The 16,012-nt window shown below is 35.3% G+C and overlaps 1 protein-coding gene across 3 annotated transcripts; it reads right to left on the reverse strand.

Annotated features, from left to right (window-relative positions):
• Positions 1–565: 565 nt before the first annotated feature.
• On the reverse strand, positions 566–12,014 carry LOC149155331 (formate dehydrogenase 1, mitochondrial-like). Of its 3 annotated transcripts, none has more exons than XM_089440609.1 (3): positions 11,831–12,014; positions 2,502–2,706; positions 566–910 (listed from the first exon to the last, which is right to left on the reverse strand). In XM_089440609.1, exons 1-3 carry the CDS (start codon positions 11,947–11,949, stop codon positions 719–721), a joined length of 516 nt encoding a protein of 171 aa, XP_089296735.1. In that variant the 5' UTR covers positions 11,950–12,014; the 3' UTR covers positions 566–718. The 3 variants fall into 3 exon arrangements, 2 of the variants coding, with proteins under 2 accessions (XP_089296735.1, XP_089296734.1); XM_089440608.1 differs by having other exon boundaries at positions 2,502–2,711; positions 11,831–12,013; XR_016262848.1 differs by lacking the exon at positions 2,502–2,706 and adding an exon at positions 11,540–11,665 and having other exon boundaries at positions 753–910; positions 11,831–11,966.
• Between the last annotated feature and the right edge of the window lie 3,998 nt (positions 12,015–16,012).

Here is a 16,012-nt window from a genome sequence, read left to right on the forward strand (position 1 = left end):
GCTCAACTTTGCATCTTATTTTACATCTAGTTGTTGTCTTTTTTTGCATCTAATTTGGTGCCCATTTATGTGTCCTTGTTTTTGCCCAATTTGATATCCTTTTGTATGCCATGTTTTGTTCCCTTCATTGTGTCAACTATTGCACAATTTTTCACTTCTAATTTAAAACACTTTGTATGTCAATTGTTTGCATTTTGTATTAATTCCTAGTTTAACATCCAATTTTACTTTCAATTTTGCATCCATGGTTACATCCGCATTTGACTTCTTATATAGAGTATATTTTTCTTTACATATATGACCCCATTTATAGATTCATAGTGAAATATATGATAGTTTCTAAATATCATTAAAGCAGATATCACAATTCAAAATCATTTGTAAAGAAATTTAAGAGAAATTGACAACATCCATCCAAAAAAATAACAATGTGTCATTAACAATTTTCAAAACATGTATAAAATAGCAACATAATACTAATAAAATCAGTATTATTTTTAATCAAAACAAGTAAAATTCAAATATGATTAACAAATCAAAATATTTCATGAATATCGTTATTCTACGATAAATTAACAACATACATAAATCAAACTCATCGTATGATTACAAAATCAAAATGTCTCATTGATATAGGGTAAATTCACAACACCCATCTAAACATAACAATGTCATTCTACACAATAATTTCTTCATAAAAAACAATGCATGTGCATGCCTAGCTACCACCACCAAGATCATCCTCATGATCATCTTGACCATCCTCATTACTCTGATCCACATCATCACCAACACCGCAACTATCATCATCATCTCCTCCTTCACCACCATCATCCTCATCCTCATCATCTCCTGATATATGTTGAACATAATTTGGATCATCGTCTTGGCAATCATTACCTATAGCATTCTGACAAAAAAAATCAATATTACATGTTAGTATTAATTACATAACACAACGCATGTTTTTGTTATACAATGTTAACCATAAAATGAGGTAAGTTATACTAGCATTTGCACCAGATGTTGCAAAGGAAACGCCGTAAGGCATAAATTGAAAAATACAAATACAACAAAAGAATACTTTGATAAAGAATAAAAATATATTGAATGCTCAAATCAATGCCCCATTAACTGGAAGCATTTAGTAGACATATCTATCAACATTAGGATTATACACAATGATCAAGAAATTTTCCATATACAAACAACAACTTCCACAACAACCTTTTGTCACATCCACATTTTAAGAAATGCCTTGGAACGTGATCAGAATCTTCCATATTGCCTTTTTCATTATGCAGATAAATCTTCCATATTGCTATTTTCATCATGAATATTGTTAGTTCATTGTTGTAAAGTGTTAGTGTGTTAAATTCAATACTATAAGTTCGACAAGTGAAAAACATTCCTCAATTAGCATAATATACATTTTTCTATCACCGTGTATTTTTCAGTCAAAGAGCACAAGTAACATATTAACATGTATTTTCCCTTCATTATTTTCATCATAGAGCCAAGAAATCTACGCCTTATCTATAAAGTAACAAAAACATTTTGAAATAAGTTTAATATTTCAAGTCAGTGTCTAACCTATAAAGTAACAAAAACTTTTTGAAATAAATTTAATATTTTAAGCAATTGACTAACCTACTTTAATAATTGAAAAATTCTCAAAGATGAATTATACTCCATAATAAGAGAGCCAACATTGGAGCCCATACTTTCACTAAAACCAAAAGAAACACAACCACTTGTTAAGAAGAAATTCAAGTAATAATAATAAAACAAAAATAATAAACATTAAAGTATAAAATGGTATTTCCAACGCACAAGTATAAATATACATGCTCTATGTCCATTGTTAGATTAAATGGGTGTGGAGAAAATTAGTAGAGAACCCAAAATTGTATTTCTAATTAGGATGGGTGGAGAAATGCTTTAAATGCGGGTTGTTGTCATTCTAATGAAACCCTTTGCAAAGGGGATGTTAAGATTCTGAGAGAAAAGCTAGGCTTGGTAGAGAACACCTTCCTTGTTAAACATTCCCCTACTGTAACCAAAAGGAAAGGGCAAGAGAAACAATAATTAGGTTTTTGTTCACAAGTTCTACAAAATATATAGGTGCTATTGATGTTTGAGTGAATAATGGGAGAGATTATTTATGAAATTGTGATAAGGCGCACCTAGTTTTGTCAGAAAGAGGCATATTAATGACAAGTACATCACATTTAGGTAGCATTTCGTCAAGATTTGTCTCCAATGTTGCTCCAGTTTGCTTTTCCAATTCGGGTCCAATAGAAAGACGGTCGTGGTAAAGAAGCTTACAATTGAAGGGTTGTACAAAGGAACGCAATTCAATTCAACATCATGTAATGTTTATTATTATTAGATTGAAATTTTCAAACAAACATCATGCATGCGTAAGAATTATGGAGCACTGATTTTTGAAAAGAAGTTTGCAACATCATGAAGTAGTACTAGATCCTAAGAATGAATACCTTCAAACGCTTAAGTAGTTCTTTGCCAATACGCCCTGCACCAATAAAACCAATAGTTTTCCCTTCTAGATCATATGACCTGTAAGAAATTGCTGCCACTTTCCAATCACCCTCAACAATTTGCTTATATCCAGGCACAAAGTTTCGCATCAATATGAGAATGCGCATTAGCTCATCTTCTGCCACGGACACCACATTACTTTCGCTGATCTTCAACCAATGATGATACAAACAAATCAATGGAATTAAAAAATATCTCCAATATAAATAAAATGCGTTTTTTTAAAAGTAACTCCTAAAGTGAGAAAAATAAAGTTAAAAAATATAACAATGACAATTGTGTAGTTAAAGTGTAACCAAAACAAAAATATATATACAACAATAGAATAAATAAAATGCGTTGTTTTAAAAGTAACTCCTAAAGTGAGAAAAAATAAAGTTAAAAAAATATAACAATGACAATTGTGTAGTTTAAGTGTAACCAAAACAAAAATATATATATATATATCAATAGAATAAACCTATCAAGTGTGGATCAAGCAGTTTGTGTCGGATTTAGCCCATAAAATGTCATTTTCAAATTTAACAATAGAATAAACCTATCTAGTGTGGATCAAGTAGTTTGTGTTGGATTTAACTCATGAAATGTCATGTTCAAATTTAATGGAGAGGGGTCGATTTAATGGAGAGGGGTTGAGAGTGGGAGCCACTTGTGAAGGGTAAAAATTATTCCGTAAGGCACTTAGTGAGACAGAGCCTTGCACAAACCTATTGACAACATCCTACAATTAGACAAATCATTCTTCCATCAACCATTGGAGCTGATCTCAACCTAAACGTAGGTCACCACGGTTAAAGAGAGGACATCATAACAAAACAACGAATTAAACATGGAACCGTCATTTCTAAAGGAAACAATGGTACCTAAAGCTATTCGAAACGTTCGAAGGAAGGAGCAAAATGTCATTTATAAGAAAATAGTAAACTTCGTCCACAACAACGCTACTTAGGGTGGAAATTTTTGGGAAAACCACCACAAGAAAGGAACAAAAAATGGGAAGGCTAGAAATGCAATTATCTTTGCCCTTGAAATGTCTGCTAAAAGGAGAGGAGAGTTCGAAGGAAATTAAAGAACTGAAAAGGCAGTCCTTGGAGTCATCGTTGCCCGATTTGAGAGAGCTTCCATTTTTTGAAAGAGTTGTTTTACTTGCACCTCCCCTCTCCATTTTGTTAAAGAGTTGTTTCACTTGTTATGATATATATGAATGTTACAGTGTGCAGGAGTATGATTCAATTCCATACGAAAATACAAAACATCTGATAGGATTTCCTTATACCTCATAGGCAAACAACCATTGTCCCTTCTATAGATGAGCAGAATAAGTGCTTGGTTCTCTACACTAAATAAAGACAAAGTATAGTACTTATTGCTGACAAAATAGGATTTAAATCGCGGTTCAATTGCTTGACATTCAGCTGGTCACAGAATTGTAGAGTGCATCATCATAAGTGATGTTGCGAGCCTCATTGCTCAAAGTCTAAGGGTCTTGCGAGCCATAATCACAGCCATGTATGGCATATCTTGTGATTATGGCATTTTATGAGGTCAATTCTTGTGAAGACATTTCAGTTTATAATAAATTTTGAACCTCAACAGAGTTTTGGCAAGACCTGGCTGAGCTAGGACATCAACAACACAGCTGATATGAATGACATAATCTAGCCTCAAGAGGGAGCCTCTTTTGTTTCATCACTCTAACAATCTATGAAGTGGTGGAAAGCATAACAACTTCCCCTTGAATATGACACCTAAACTGAGTACAAATCCTAAATGATGCAACCCTTGGTGCATGTCTCTCAAAGTATCGATATTTCAAATGTTGAAAGCTCTTGTGCCCATTTGATATGCATTCGATTGCAGTTCCCCTGAAGAAAGAATCTTATAAAGGTGAGGCCATGGCCAATATGTTAGCCATATCCATTGGAGTTGCCATTGCTTGACAACTTTAGTGTGATCAGTCCCACCATGATTCACATGGGCTTCTACTCAACACTGGCTGTTGCTATTGTAAGAGTCTTCAAGCTCGTTGAACCCATAGTATTGATAAGTGTATTCTTTGGGTCTCTGGTTTTCAAATTCTGCCTATGTTTTCCTCTCAGTATCATTATTTCAAATGCTGAAAGCTCTAATTCCCATTGCTGTGTATTTGATTGTGGTTTCCCTGAAGAAAGAAGCTTATAAAGGTGAGCCCGAGGCCAATATGTTGGCCATATCCATTGGAGTTACTATTTCAGCTTATGGGGAGGCCAAGATGAATGCATGGGAGGTGATTCTCCAGTTAAGTGCAGTTGCATGTGAGACTACCCAATTGGTTCTCATACAAATTCCACGAACATCAAAAGGGATTAAGTTGAATCCCATCACATCTTTGTTGCTCCTTGTTGCCTTGTTTTTCTCAGCACCCCCTGGGCCTTAGTAGAATACCCATTTCTGATAATCAGGGTCTCTTCCTTTGATTTGGATTACATGACATTTCTGCTTGTGCCTTGGCTCTTAATCTTGCAGTGTTTTTTCTGATAGGAAAGACTTCAGCCTTGACTATGAATGTTGCTGGTCTTGTCAAGGACTGGCTGCTCATAACATAATCTTTGTCTGTAATAAATGAAAAGGTTACAGTCATAAACTTGAGTGGGTGTGGACTGGCTTTTCTGGCTGTCTGTTACTATAATCATTTGAAACTTCAAGCTCTCAAGTCCAATGACAACCAACCAAAGTACCTCAGCAGTGCAGCTGATGCCAATGATGAAGGAGAAGGTTTGATAATGACGAGTGGGAGATCCTCAATCAGAGATTCAGAACCAGTAGAGAAAAATCAAACTCAAGCTTCATGATTAGGTATTTAGATCATTAATATTGTCTTGTGCTAGAGATTACTGTTCTTGGATTGGCTCCTCTATGCCCAGATCTATTTGCAGGGAACAGGCCAGTCATTCACAGTGAAGAAGATAATGACAAGATTAGTGTATAATGATGGACAAGATGGTGCCATGGTGCCAACCTAAATTTCAAGTAAGGAGACATCTGTTCATCAATTTGTCAAGAAGCATGGCCTACAATTCAATTGCTCTAAGCCTATCACTTCTTCCACCTGTCAAATAAATTGTTTCATGTTTGTTTAGTTGACTATGGTTCTAATAAATATACTATTGTTTGATGTAAAAAGACAAAACAAAACAAAAAATATGGAAAGTTGTGACCCCATTTTCTAACTACAAATTGAAATCGGATTACCATAGTGACCACCTCTGCTTATTGGAATCAAAAAGGGGGTGGGTTATGCACAATCCTCCGTATCATTTGCTATTACCAGAGATAATTAAAGCCACCCTAAACTCAAGTCTTAACTATGCTGATAAGTGAATAAGTGCTTGGTTCTCTACACTAAATAAAGACAAAGTATAGTACTTATTGCTGACAAAATAGGATTTAAATCGCGGTTCAATTGCTTGACATTCAGCTGGTCACAGAATTGTAGAGTGCATAAAGTTATAATTCCAACAGATACCTACCAAATTTTAGGCAAAATTAACTGGAAAATATACCCAAAAAAAAAACTAAAATGTAAAACAATTAAACTATGCTTATGTTTGGACATGAAGCTATATAACAGCTACATGTACCCTAGTGGATATATACATGATTTGGACTTTTATTGTTTGGTCAGCAAAAAGAATTTCTTCAGGGGACGTCTTCCTGACTCTGCCATTTTGTCATATCTTCTTTTAATAATAATATTTCAACAGTTTTCTATAATAATCTTATTATCTTATTTATATTTCTACAATGTGTTTTTTTGTTATTCTTTCTTTATTTTGAAAGTTTCTCAGCACAGTCATTACTACCATGACGCAGTAGAACACATAATTACTATCACTCAAGCAGATGAACCATAAAGCTTTCAACAATGACTGTGCAAATACCAAGAACATTTGACAGTATTCCATTCCATACATTAATTGGATAACTTGTACATGACAAGAAAACCCATGTACATACTACAAATTAATGTATAACTTGTACATTACAAGAAAACCCATGTAGATGACTTGTCAAGCCAAAAAAGCAGCTAGGTTTAAAGCCAATAGGTTCACTAAAATGAAAATTTCCAAACTCATGGACTTTGCAGAGGTATCTTCGAGAAACATAAACACAATACCCTTCTCTGTAGCTACTACGCCAACAAGAGAAAGTTGAAACGTTTCCCAAAGGTCACAAGCAGTTATGTCAGATAAGAATAGAAAACTCACAGGTAAAGAAGAGTTTAAAGGCTATAAAAAGATGGAGACAACTCCGTACGTTATATGTCCATCGTAATGCTCTTTCAAGCTAGAATAGGCTCCAGGTCTGTTAGTAAAAGGCAAGAGACCAGCTAAAGGCAACAGGGGCTGATGGAAGCTTTCATTGGTTCTCTAGGCAAATCCATCAATGATATAAGTGTGAGGCATAGGAACCAGTAGACAATTGTAAAAATAAAAATCACAATCATAGCACTGTACCTAAGTCAAAGGTATAGTTGTAAGTTACTGTACACTGTTTTCCAAAAATAAACTAAAAATTTCAAGAAACTATTCATATCCTGATTAAAAGAAATGGCAAGCTACAATTTCTCATTTAGAAAAACATTCCAAAAATGTATCAATTAATGACTAAGGATAAAAAAAAATGTTCCAAAAGTTGTTAGGAAAGCTTTCTTGGGATTTGGCTTGTCTGGAGCAGGAAACATGGGCTGCATATATCTTTTTTTGTAACTGCCTAATGTAAGACATTTTGAAAGGGGGATTCAAGATGCTTCATCAAGGGGCTTGAAATTTTTCATGTATGGCCATTTTGAACGGGAGATTCAAGCTCGAGGGGCTTCTAAACATCATGGTGGGCCTCTTCATATTTGCAGTCAATCTCCATTGTTCATTTCATGAAGCTTCAAGTGCCTAGAAATTCAAACCTATGTTATCACTGTAATTGGTTCTTACTGTTTTCGGATCAAAGGCACGAGTCTCTTTGTTTGTGGAATTTGATACATCTTCGGATCTTCCTCTAAATCAACGGCCTCATATAAAATATCTGGGCTTCCAATAGATTCTGATATCGGGTAGTGATCGTTAAAACTGTGGGCTGGGATTTCTCCATTAAAACACATTGAAGATGCATCAGAAATTCCAACCCGAGGTGAAGGTCTAATAGAAGACCTAGGAACTGTGGAAGAAGCCAAAAAAGAAACACGGCAACTAAATTGCTATGTTACAGATTACCTCAATATAAATGAGGATCTTCTAACACTTGCCCAGCGGAAAGAGGAGGAGGTAATTTTGAAGCTTAAGAGTTTTATTTTGAAGGATTATTTTTATTAGCATCAATGGTAGAATACATCATGTATTAAGCCCTTTTATACACGTTGCAGATGAGCTCTTTAGCTGAAAGAGTGGAAGGCTTGCAGATGGTACTTTCCAAGAATACAGAGGATAATATCATTATGGGTGGAACATTGAGAGCTCTTAGAGTCGAAATGGCTGATCTCAGACAGCAACATCTGATACTAGGCAGCATTATGATGTTACTCAAATGAAGCTTAGGAATAGTGAATAGTAAACCATGGGCTTGCTTCAAGGCAATATGAAAGTACTGGTAGGGTGAAATAGGATGAAGCTCTAGAAGCCTGGAATCTAATTCAACAAACACAGAATCTCGCAGGGCATTATTTGTTCTTGATGCACTATTTGCTAGAGAACATTTGGTGCACATGATCCACAAAATCCCACAACCCTGATGCAGAAACTCTGCAGGGATGCAGGATTGACAACCTTAATGATAATCTGTTAAACTAGAATAAAAGAAAATTTTATAAGCACAAGGCACTTGTATCGTTCTCTTGCTTAAGAGAGAATCTGGTTCAAGATCATTTTCCTCCTTTTAACAAGTGCTCAATAGATTTCCTAGAATCAGAGGTCTGAAAAGAAAAAAACCAAGAGAAGAAATAGACGAGGCCCCAAAGCTAGTAATACCACTGGGATTCTGTAGAAGTTCAAAATGCAAACATGCAAATTAAATATAGGGTCTGTCAATGGTGTGAAAAAAAAACCAAAAAGAAAAACCATCTCCACGAGGTCTTAGATTATATGAAAGTCATCAAGATATAGAACTCATTCTCAAAGCAGAATGTGATTATGAAATTCATCTCTTTTCTTCCCCTTGAGCTTGTAACCAGTCGGCACTGTCCTGGTAGTGGTTCCCCTGAAATGAACACAAGGTGGATAAAACACTGGTCTAAGAAAACATGGATATTATACTAGGAAGTAAAGAAGATGGTATAGTAGCAGTTCTTTGTCAATGGAATGTACAGTTTAGCAACAGGTTATTTGGTACATAAAAGGCCTCTGTGTACCATTATCTCCTGCAGTCTTTTTTTCCCAATTGTATCCAACTTCGGGTCATCATGGTTTACGAACAAATTATAGATAAAGGAAAAGAAAGAAGAGAATATCTAAGAACAAAGAACATGGGAATGCATGCTACAAAACACTATTTTCATGAATTATGTAATTTCCCAAAAATGCCACGAAAGATAGGCAGCTCGTTCCATCACAGAATGTCAAGTTAGATTTATTTAAACCATAATAATGTAAAGATTTGAGCGTTTAGAACTTTTAGTCAATATGATGCATCATTTACTACAATCTTCCATCGTACTGAATACTGAGATGGAGATTGCAAAACGTGAAGAGTCGATGGGAAAGTTAACCCGAAAGTTAACAGCCATTGTTGCAAACCAAGATTTGCTTTTTGCAGAAACTGAACACCTGCAAGTGCATAGACAATTGCAAAATGCCAACTACAAAAAGGTTGAAACTGAGGCTGAATTGATACATTCCAAAAATCTGATGAATGATTTGAAAGGGAAAATATGTCATATGCATGATGAAATGTGCAGACTAAGGGCCGAAAAGAGTGATATGATCAAGCAGAATATATTGCTTAAGCAAGCAGCAGAAGCTAAAGACCAGGTTATTCTAAACATCCGGAATGAGGCAACTGACTTGTGGCACAGAGTACAGGTTTTAGAAGATGAAGTCATGGAGAAAGAAGGTCAAATTTCTATATTAAAGGGATCATTCTCTGAAGAGTATTGGTATTAACAAAGCATAAGAGCATGGATTCACCATCAGATTGGCCTTTTCTGTCAGGATGTTAGTAGGAAGAGAAGGAGATACTTGTTTTTGACCGCTTGGCAATGCAAGTTTCAGGTTCAAGCACCCCTCTTGATCCATATGGAACTGAACAGAGAACTGCTCATCCTCTGCAGATTGATTTATAGTCATAGTACAGTGCTTGAGGACATTACATTACAACATCTCTACCACACTGAGCTTGCAAAAACAGTCTAACGATTACAGAGCCCTACAAGATATCCACTCGTGTCAAAAAGGATTTAAGCTTGTTTGCAGATATTTTTGAGCTTTCAACTGTTTAAGTTTTGGTGGCAATGAACTCGTTGAATTGAACTGAACCTTTCAGACTGCCCAAAAAGAAGTCACGTGAACATCAAAATTCTCAGTTAAACTGCCCTAAAAAACAACAAAAATGTCACATGGACATCAATAACATTCTCAGCGGAACAATTGTGTAGAGATCTATCTCGTATTATGATGCTGATCTGGGGAAACTCAGGTGTCAAAGGAAAGCGCTTGTAAGGGAGAAAAGAGATACCAGTCATTCAGGGAATTGACAGCATCGGAGAATATAACTCAATGCTTACAGAAAACCCATTCTCACTATGCCTTGAAAGGTTTGCAATGGCCTCTAATGCATAGTCACTGCTATAAGTTTGGCTGCCAGCACATGATGATACTCTCCTAAGTGTAACTGCTACTATTTCCCAACAAGTGTCTAAGTGCACTCTCCTAATCACTCCCTAGAATGATTGTTAGAATGATTGTTTAGCAGTTTAGTGAACAGGAAAAGGCCATTAGGGAAACTGGTGGATTGAATTTTCATTAAAGCCATCAAACAACTAAGTTACTAACAACTGGATCAATTGAGTGTAAAATATGGTTTCGTCTTAACCTCTGATATCAAAAACTTTGAGATCTAGTCAATAAATTTGTGATTAATGTGGATATATGCAACACTAAAACGATATTCCCTCCACTCAAATACGAAACCAAGGGGAAGCGCGAAGAAACAGACCAATAATCAAAGAAGAATGCAATACCCCAATTATCGCAAAAACATTTGACTGTCACATCAATTATAGAACGCTAACAAACTTATGCAAACGAGGGAACTGGTTGCCACTAAATTATATTTGAGCTGAGGTATATATACATCAAGTACACACCAAATTGCCTTATCGGCCTCGGACAAAATAAAAGGGCAGGTTGCACACGGCTATTAGTAGCAGCAACTAAGGCTGGTTTAGTTTTCGGCTCTCAAAGAGCCCAATACTCAAGGTAATGACCTAAGTGGGCGTTGAATATTTCAATCCATCTTTTCTACTGCTTCCCCACCACCGTTCCTGACAACAGTTGCCGCGATGTTTCATAATTACTTAGTACTCAAAAGAAATATGAAAGTTTACAGGAGAGGCATATCACAGTATAAATGAAACAGTCTAGGTCGGTGGCAGTCGGAGTTGGCTTGTGAGAGTTTTGGGTAATTTTGAAAGCATAGATGCTCCTCTAATTGCTCAACTCTGCTTCTATATTAGTACAGATCCCGGATAACAGACCTTTTGCAGAGCTCGTTCAAGGAAGACCTTTAAAAACCAGCAAGTTCAAGTAAGAAATCCAAAAATTCAGTGCAGCTCATGAGGCATACGTCAATTGAGTTATCTCGGGCAGTAGAGTGGAATGGCATTTGTCAATTGAGTTATCTCGGGTAGTACTGCTTACAACAGGAGAATGACAAGACCGTATAGCAGAGAGTTCAAAATCCGCATACATGATACAAACAAGGATTAGAAGAGTCTAAGAACAGTGCTCACTGTCTACAGAGCCAAGACGAATGCAGAAGAGTTCTTCCTTCAGTTCCCCATCTGAGAAATCAGTTGCATGCCAGACCCAAGTTTTATCACTACCTGCGTGCTCCTGAAGTGACATTGGGGAATGAACTGCAAGGCAAAAAGTTGAAATATTTCCAGAAAGTTGAAATATGGCAAATTTTTCCAATCAAGAACTCTAAATAATTTCATTAGGACAAGGCGTAGAGGATTCATGACGGCGACAAGAAAATAATGGCGCTTTGCAATTTTAGCACTCTCTGAGCAGAAAAATACCTTTTCTGAAATCGTTTTGACCACGAAGAAACGCAGATGAATGGTTGGAAGTCGTGCAGAGAGAGATCTGGTGGCTCGTGGATCGATTCTGGGGCAATGTTTATGCGATTGCAAACCATGATTGTTCATATGCGAGCTACTGAGCTCGTTGAGAGGGATACGCGCAATGGCGCCAAACTACCAAGAGGATTTGAATTTAAAGGCGGGATAGAATATCTACCGTCCGATCATGTCATCGACAGCCATATATTTGTGTTTCAGAAGAATTTGAAATATTATACATTTTATAGAATGTGAAATATTATACATTCTATTATTTAAGTTGAATAATAGTTTTACTTTGGAAAAATAATTGGGCACATCAAATAAAATATTGATGCGAGGGACATAGAACTCCGAAACAATAATGCATCCTTCTCTTACTCCAAAACAATAATGCACCCTTCTCTAGCTGATGTGTCAATGCTTTCTTTGAAGTGGAACTTAAAGAATTAAGTAATTATTCATGATTAAATTGGGATTTTATATAAATTAATTGATTATTTATTAATGTTAATTTCATTTTATAATTTTATAGTAATTTTTAATAGATTTTTGTTAAAGATAATTATTTGAGCTATTATTGTATCAAGATTTTTGTTGTGTCTTTTATTATTATATTTTAATCCACTTTAAACATGCTCAAAATATGTTTTCATCTTCATTTGTGGAGATTATCTACTTGCATATTCAAAAAGTTTTGATGTAGTTTTTGCCTTGAAAAATGATTATTGTGATTGTAATGGTGAGAAATTATTCTATAAACAGTGTTAAGTGTTATTTAGAATAAATGAGAAATTCTTTTTGAATATATAAGACTAATCTTTGAGAGAATAGATATATATTCCCTAATTATCACATAAACAAGGGGTTAATCTTGCATTTAGTGCTTTATCTCTGTAGAGTTTCGCTAAACAAAGGGAATACCTCCTCCTGCGTGACTTCGATTGTCCCTCCCTCTTACAGGATTGCAAAGCATTAAGAATTGAATCTTCTTTATTTTAAAGATGTAGTCTTGTCGAATATACCAAAAACATAGTAGGATTCTTTCATTATTGACAAAATCAAGCACATGTGCAAGGGAAGTATTCATCTATGGATGGTTAACAAGTTCATTAATAACTACAAGCAAACGCTTCAAACTATGTATTTAATGATCTCTAGTCATCATCTAAAGAGTTCAAGAATCAAATCAATTCCAACCTAAGTTCTAAGTATATGGTAAACCTCTACTCTAGAGGTTCTATTATTGTAAAATTTCACAACTATGGAAGTTGTGGCAAGGTCTCAAAGGAGGGACTTTCTTTTTGGGGCAAAACTAACCTTTTTTCAAAAGATAGTTTCTATAATTGAATCCATCTTCAATATCCATTTCTTCAACCCCACTCTGTCGGATTTGAATATTGAATCCCCCCTACTTATTTTGGGATGAGATGATCTTTCAAAAGCCAACATAAATATATTGGGGACTTACAACAATATACAAACTAAGCAAGGAAGGGTATACACACATGTGTTAGAATTTGAATTGAAGTTGACTTGAGCAAAGGTATAACAATGCATATTTAATTAAATATTGGTGATTTTAACAACCACGTCCATTAGATTAAAATAATGATACTTTATGTGTATCTATATGCAAAGACAAAATACTTGAAAGGCACCTTCCCAACAACAAAGGTCATTATAAGAAAAATGGAAAAATAACAAGTTGATGGGTGGTATGATTGAATGAAGAATCAAAGGGCAAGAAAGAAGAGACATCCAAGTTTCGTTCTAATAAAAGATTTTATGGCCCCTTCCAAGGAGTGCGTTATTAAGAGGGACACAAACATGATCATGGAGTCTGTGCTAAAGTCTTATGGGAGAAATAGGAAGCATGTGAATGAGATATTATGGATTTCAAAAGAGAAATCATGTTATTCAATCCAATAGAAGCAAGGGGATTGGTGCTACTTGAGACTCCATAAGCTCTAAATCAATTGGTGAAAGCAAGAAGTCTAAAAGATAAATGCAAAGAAAGGAATATCCATCTATGTACAAATCTACAATAAATAAATTCAAAATTATACAGTGTTTCCATATAGACAATGTTAGGTCCCTATAACACTAGTGATTCCCCCATTACTAGTGTCATTGTGGCCCTTACTGTTATTGTTGTGCCCTTATTGTCCCCATATTGTTATTATTGTGCCCCATAGAAGCCCACTATTGTTATTTTTGTGCCCTTATATTATTATTGTTATGTTGACTTTGATTATATTGTGACCCCTTAGACTCCTATATATAGAAATGAGGCTTTGTCATTTGTATCATCCAATAATTGTTCTTTTGTGTAATGTAAAGGAGGTTGCCCCCTCGAAGAGGCTGATTTCTAAGTTGTTGATCTATCTTTTCTATCTTTTTGTGAGTTGGTTTCATAACAGACAACCTAGGTTCGAACCCTAAAAAGTGTAGGGTCTTTGTGAGGGAATGTGTTTGACATCACATAATTGGATTCCCTTCATCATCAAAGAGACATGTGTCCCAAAATTCAATTTGGTTTAAGTGGATGTTAATATGATACATTGTATATTTTCTGAGGGTAGTAGCACAATTGGAAAAAAGCATGTTGGCAAGCCCTTGTGTATCCAAGCGATCGAAAGTTCAATCCCCCAGACATATCTCACCAATTGAACTTAAAAAAAATATGATACATTGTATATTGCAAAGCCATTAAGTTAAGTAATGACCTTGGCTAACCCAAATATTTAATTAGAATTTAAGCTCAAACACAACATTAGAAATGAAACCTTCACTCTAGATCTAAGGATATAGGGGTCAACATTGGATATTGGATACAAGACAAGGTGATCAAATGTATCTCTTGGACTAGCATTTTTTACAAAGGAATACAAATTTTAATGCTTATATTAACATGTATGTATAATATAATAATGAAATAGTCACTCTTTAGTTCATGGATAAAAGTGTTGGTGTGGAAGGAAATCTCGAGGGATGTGTCACTATAGTCATAAAAATTGCATTTATTGTGGCACATGGAGAACTTATTAATTGGGTGTAGCTTTAAAAATGGATAGGAGTGTTATCCTCCCCACCTAACTGCAATTCCTACAAATGACATATTTAGTGATTAATGAGTATATTGTTGTAATAATTTTGAACCCTGTGTTAAGAAATCCCTATGCAATCCAATTTAACTTAGGTACCATCCTCAAAATGAGGAGAAGTCATTTGTGGGTTTCCTTAGAATGTGTATTTCAAGGAAGAATGTGTACTTTGTCGATATGTTGAAAGGTTTTACGGTCTTTGTGTTTTAGTGTACCATGTCATGTTTGGCATTGAGCGTTGGGTGTGTTGGAAGCCAACTCTTGGTAAACTCAAATACACTTGTCCTAAGGAGGGAGTTGGGGTTTTAAGGTTCTCTAGTTGTAAAAGCTTTCAAAGTCAATGTTTTTCATCCTCTTCTTGCATATTGCAGCCTCAAGGCCATTCGATGAGTTGGTGGTCATGCTTAAGGTTTTCATCCTATTCTTGCATTGTGCTTAAGGTTGATTGGTACCTTGTTCCATGAATTATGATCAACTTTGGGTCCTCTTTCAGTAGACACCTCCTAGCCACAGTATTAAAGGAAACATATTGGTTTCCTTTACTAATTTTAGCTTGTAATAAATTTAGATGTAATGGTTGTCACACGCGTTCATATACAACTACCTCATAACAAAGCTAACACAAGCACTTCTACCCATGCCTACATCACATCACAGAGGAGGAATCAATCAATATTATTCAATATCCCGCATTCGAGTATCCCTCCTTTGAGGATTCAATCCAACATTTATGGAGATCAGGTCATCCATTTACAATAACTAGCTTTGCCATATAGCATGTTCATATTCCTATTGTCATGGCCGAAAGTACCACCGACATATATCTTATGCAATACGAATAAATAATTAGAACGCCTCAATGGATGCAATTCATCCTATAATGCATAATGCATATATTAGATAACCTGAACCATAGGCTCTACCGTTTCAAAACAAAATCATTTATCATACATAATCAATAATCCGTCTGCCACAGTTGCATGACACGTTAACATGTATATCTTAGGGATTATGCACAATTAATCAGAAGCGC

Source organism: Pinus tabuliformis, chromosome 9 (genome assembly GCF_031772625.1).
Source record: "Pinus tabuliformis cultivar Carrire ecotype Pingquan chromosome 9, CPIR1, whole genome shotgun sequence".
Lineage (NCBI taxonomy): Eukaryota > Viridiplantae > Streptophyta > Pinopsida > Pinales > Pinaceae > Pinus > Pinus tabuliformis.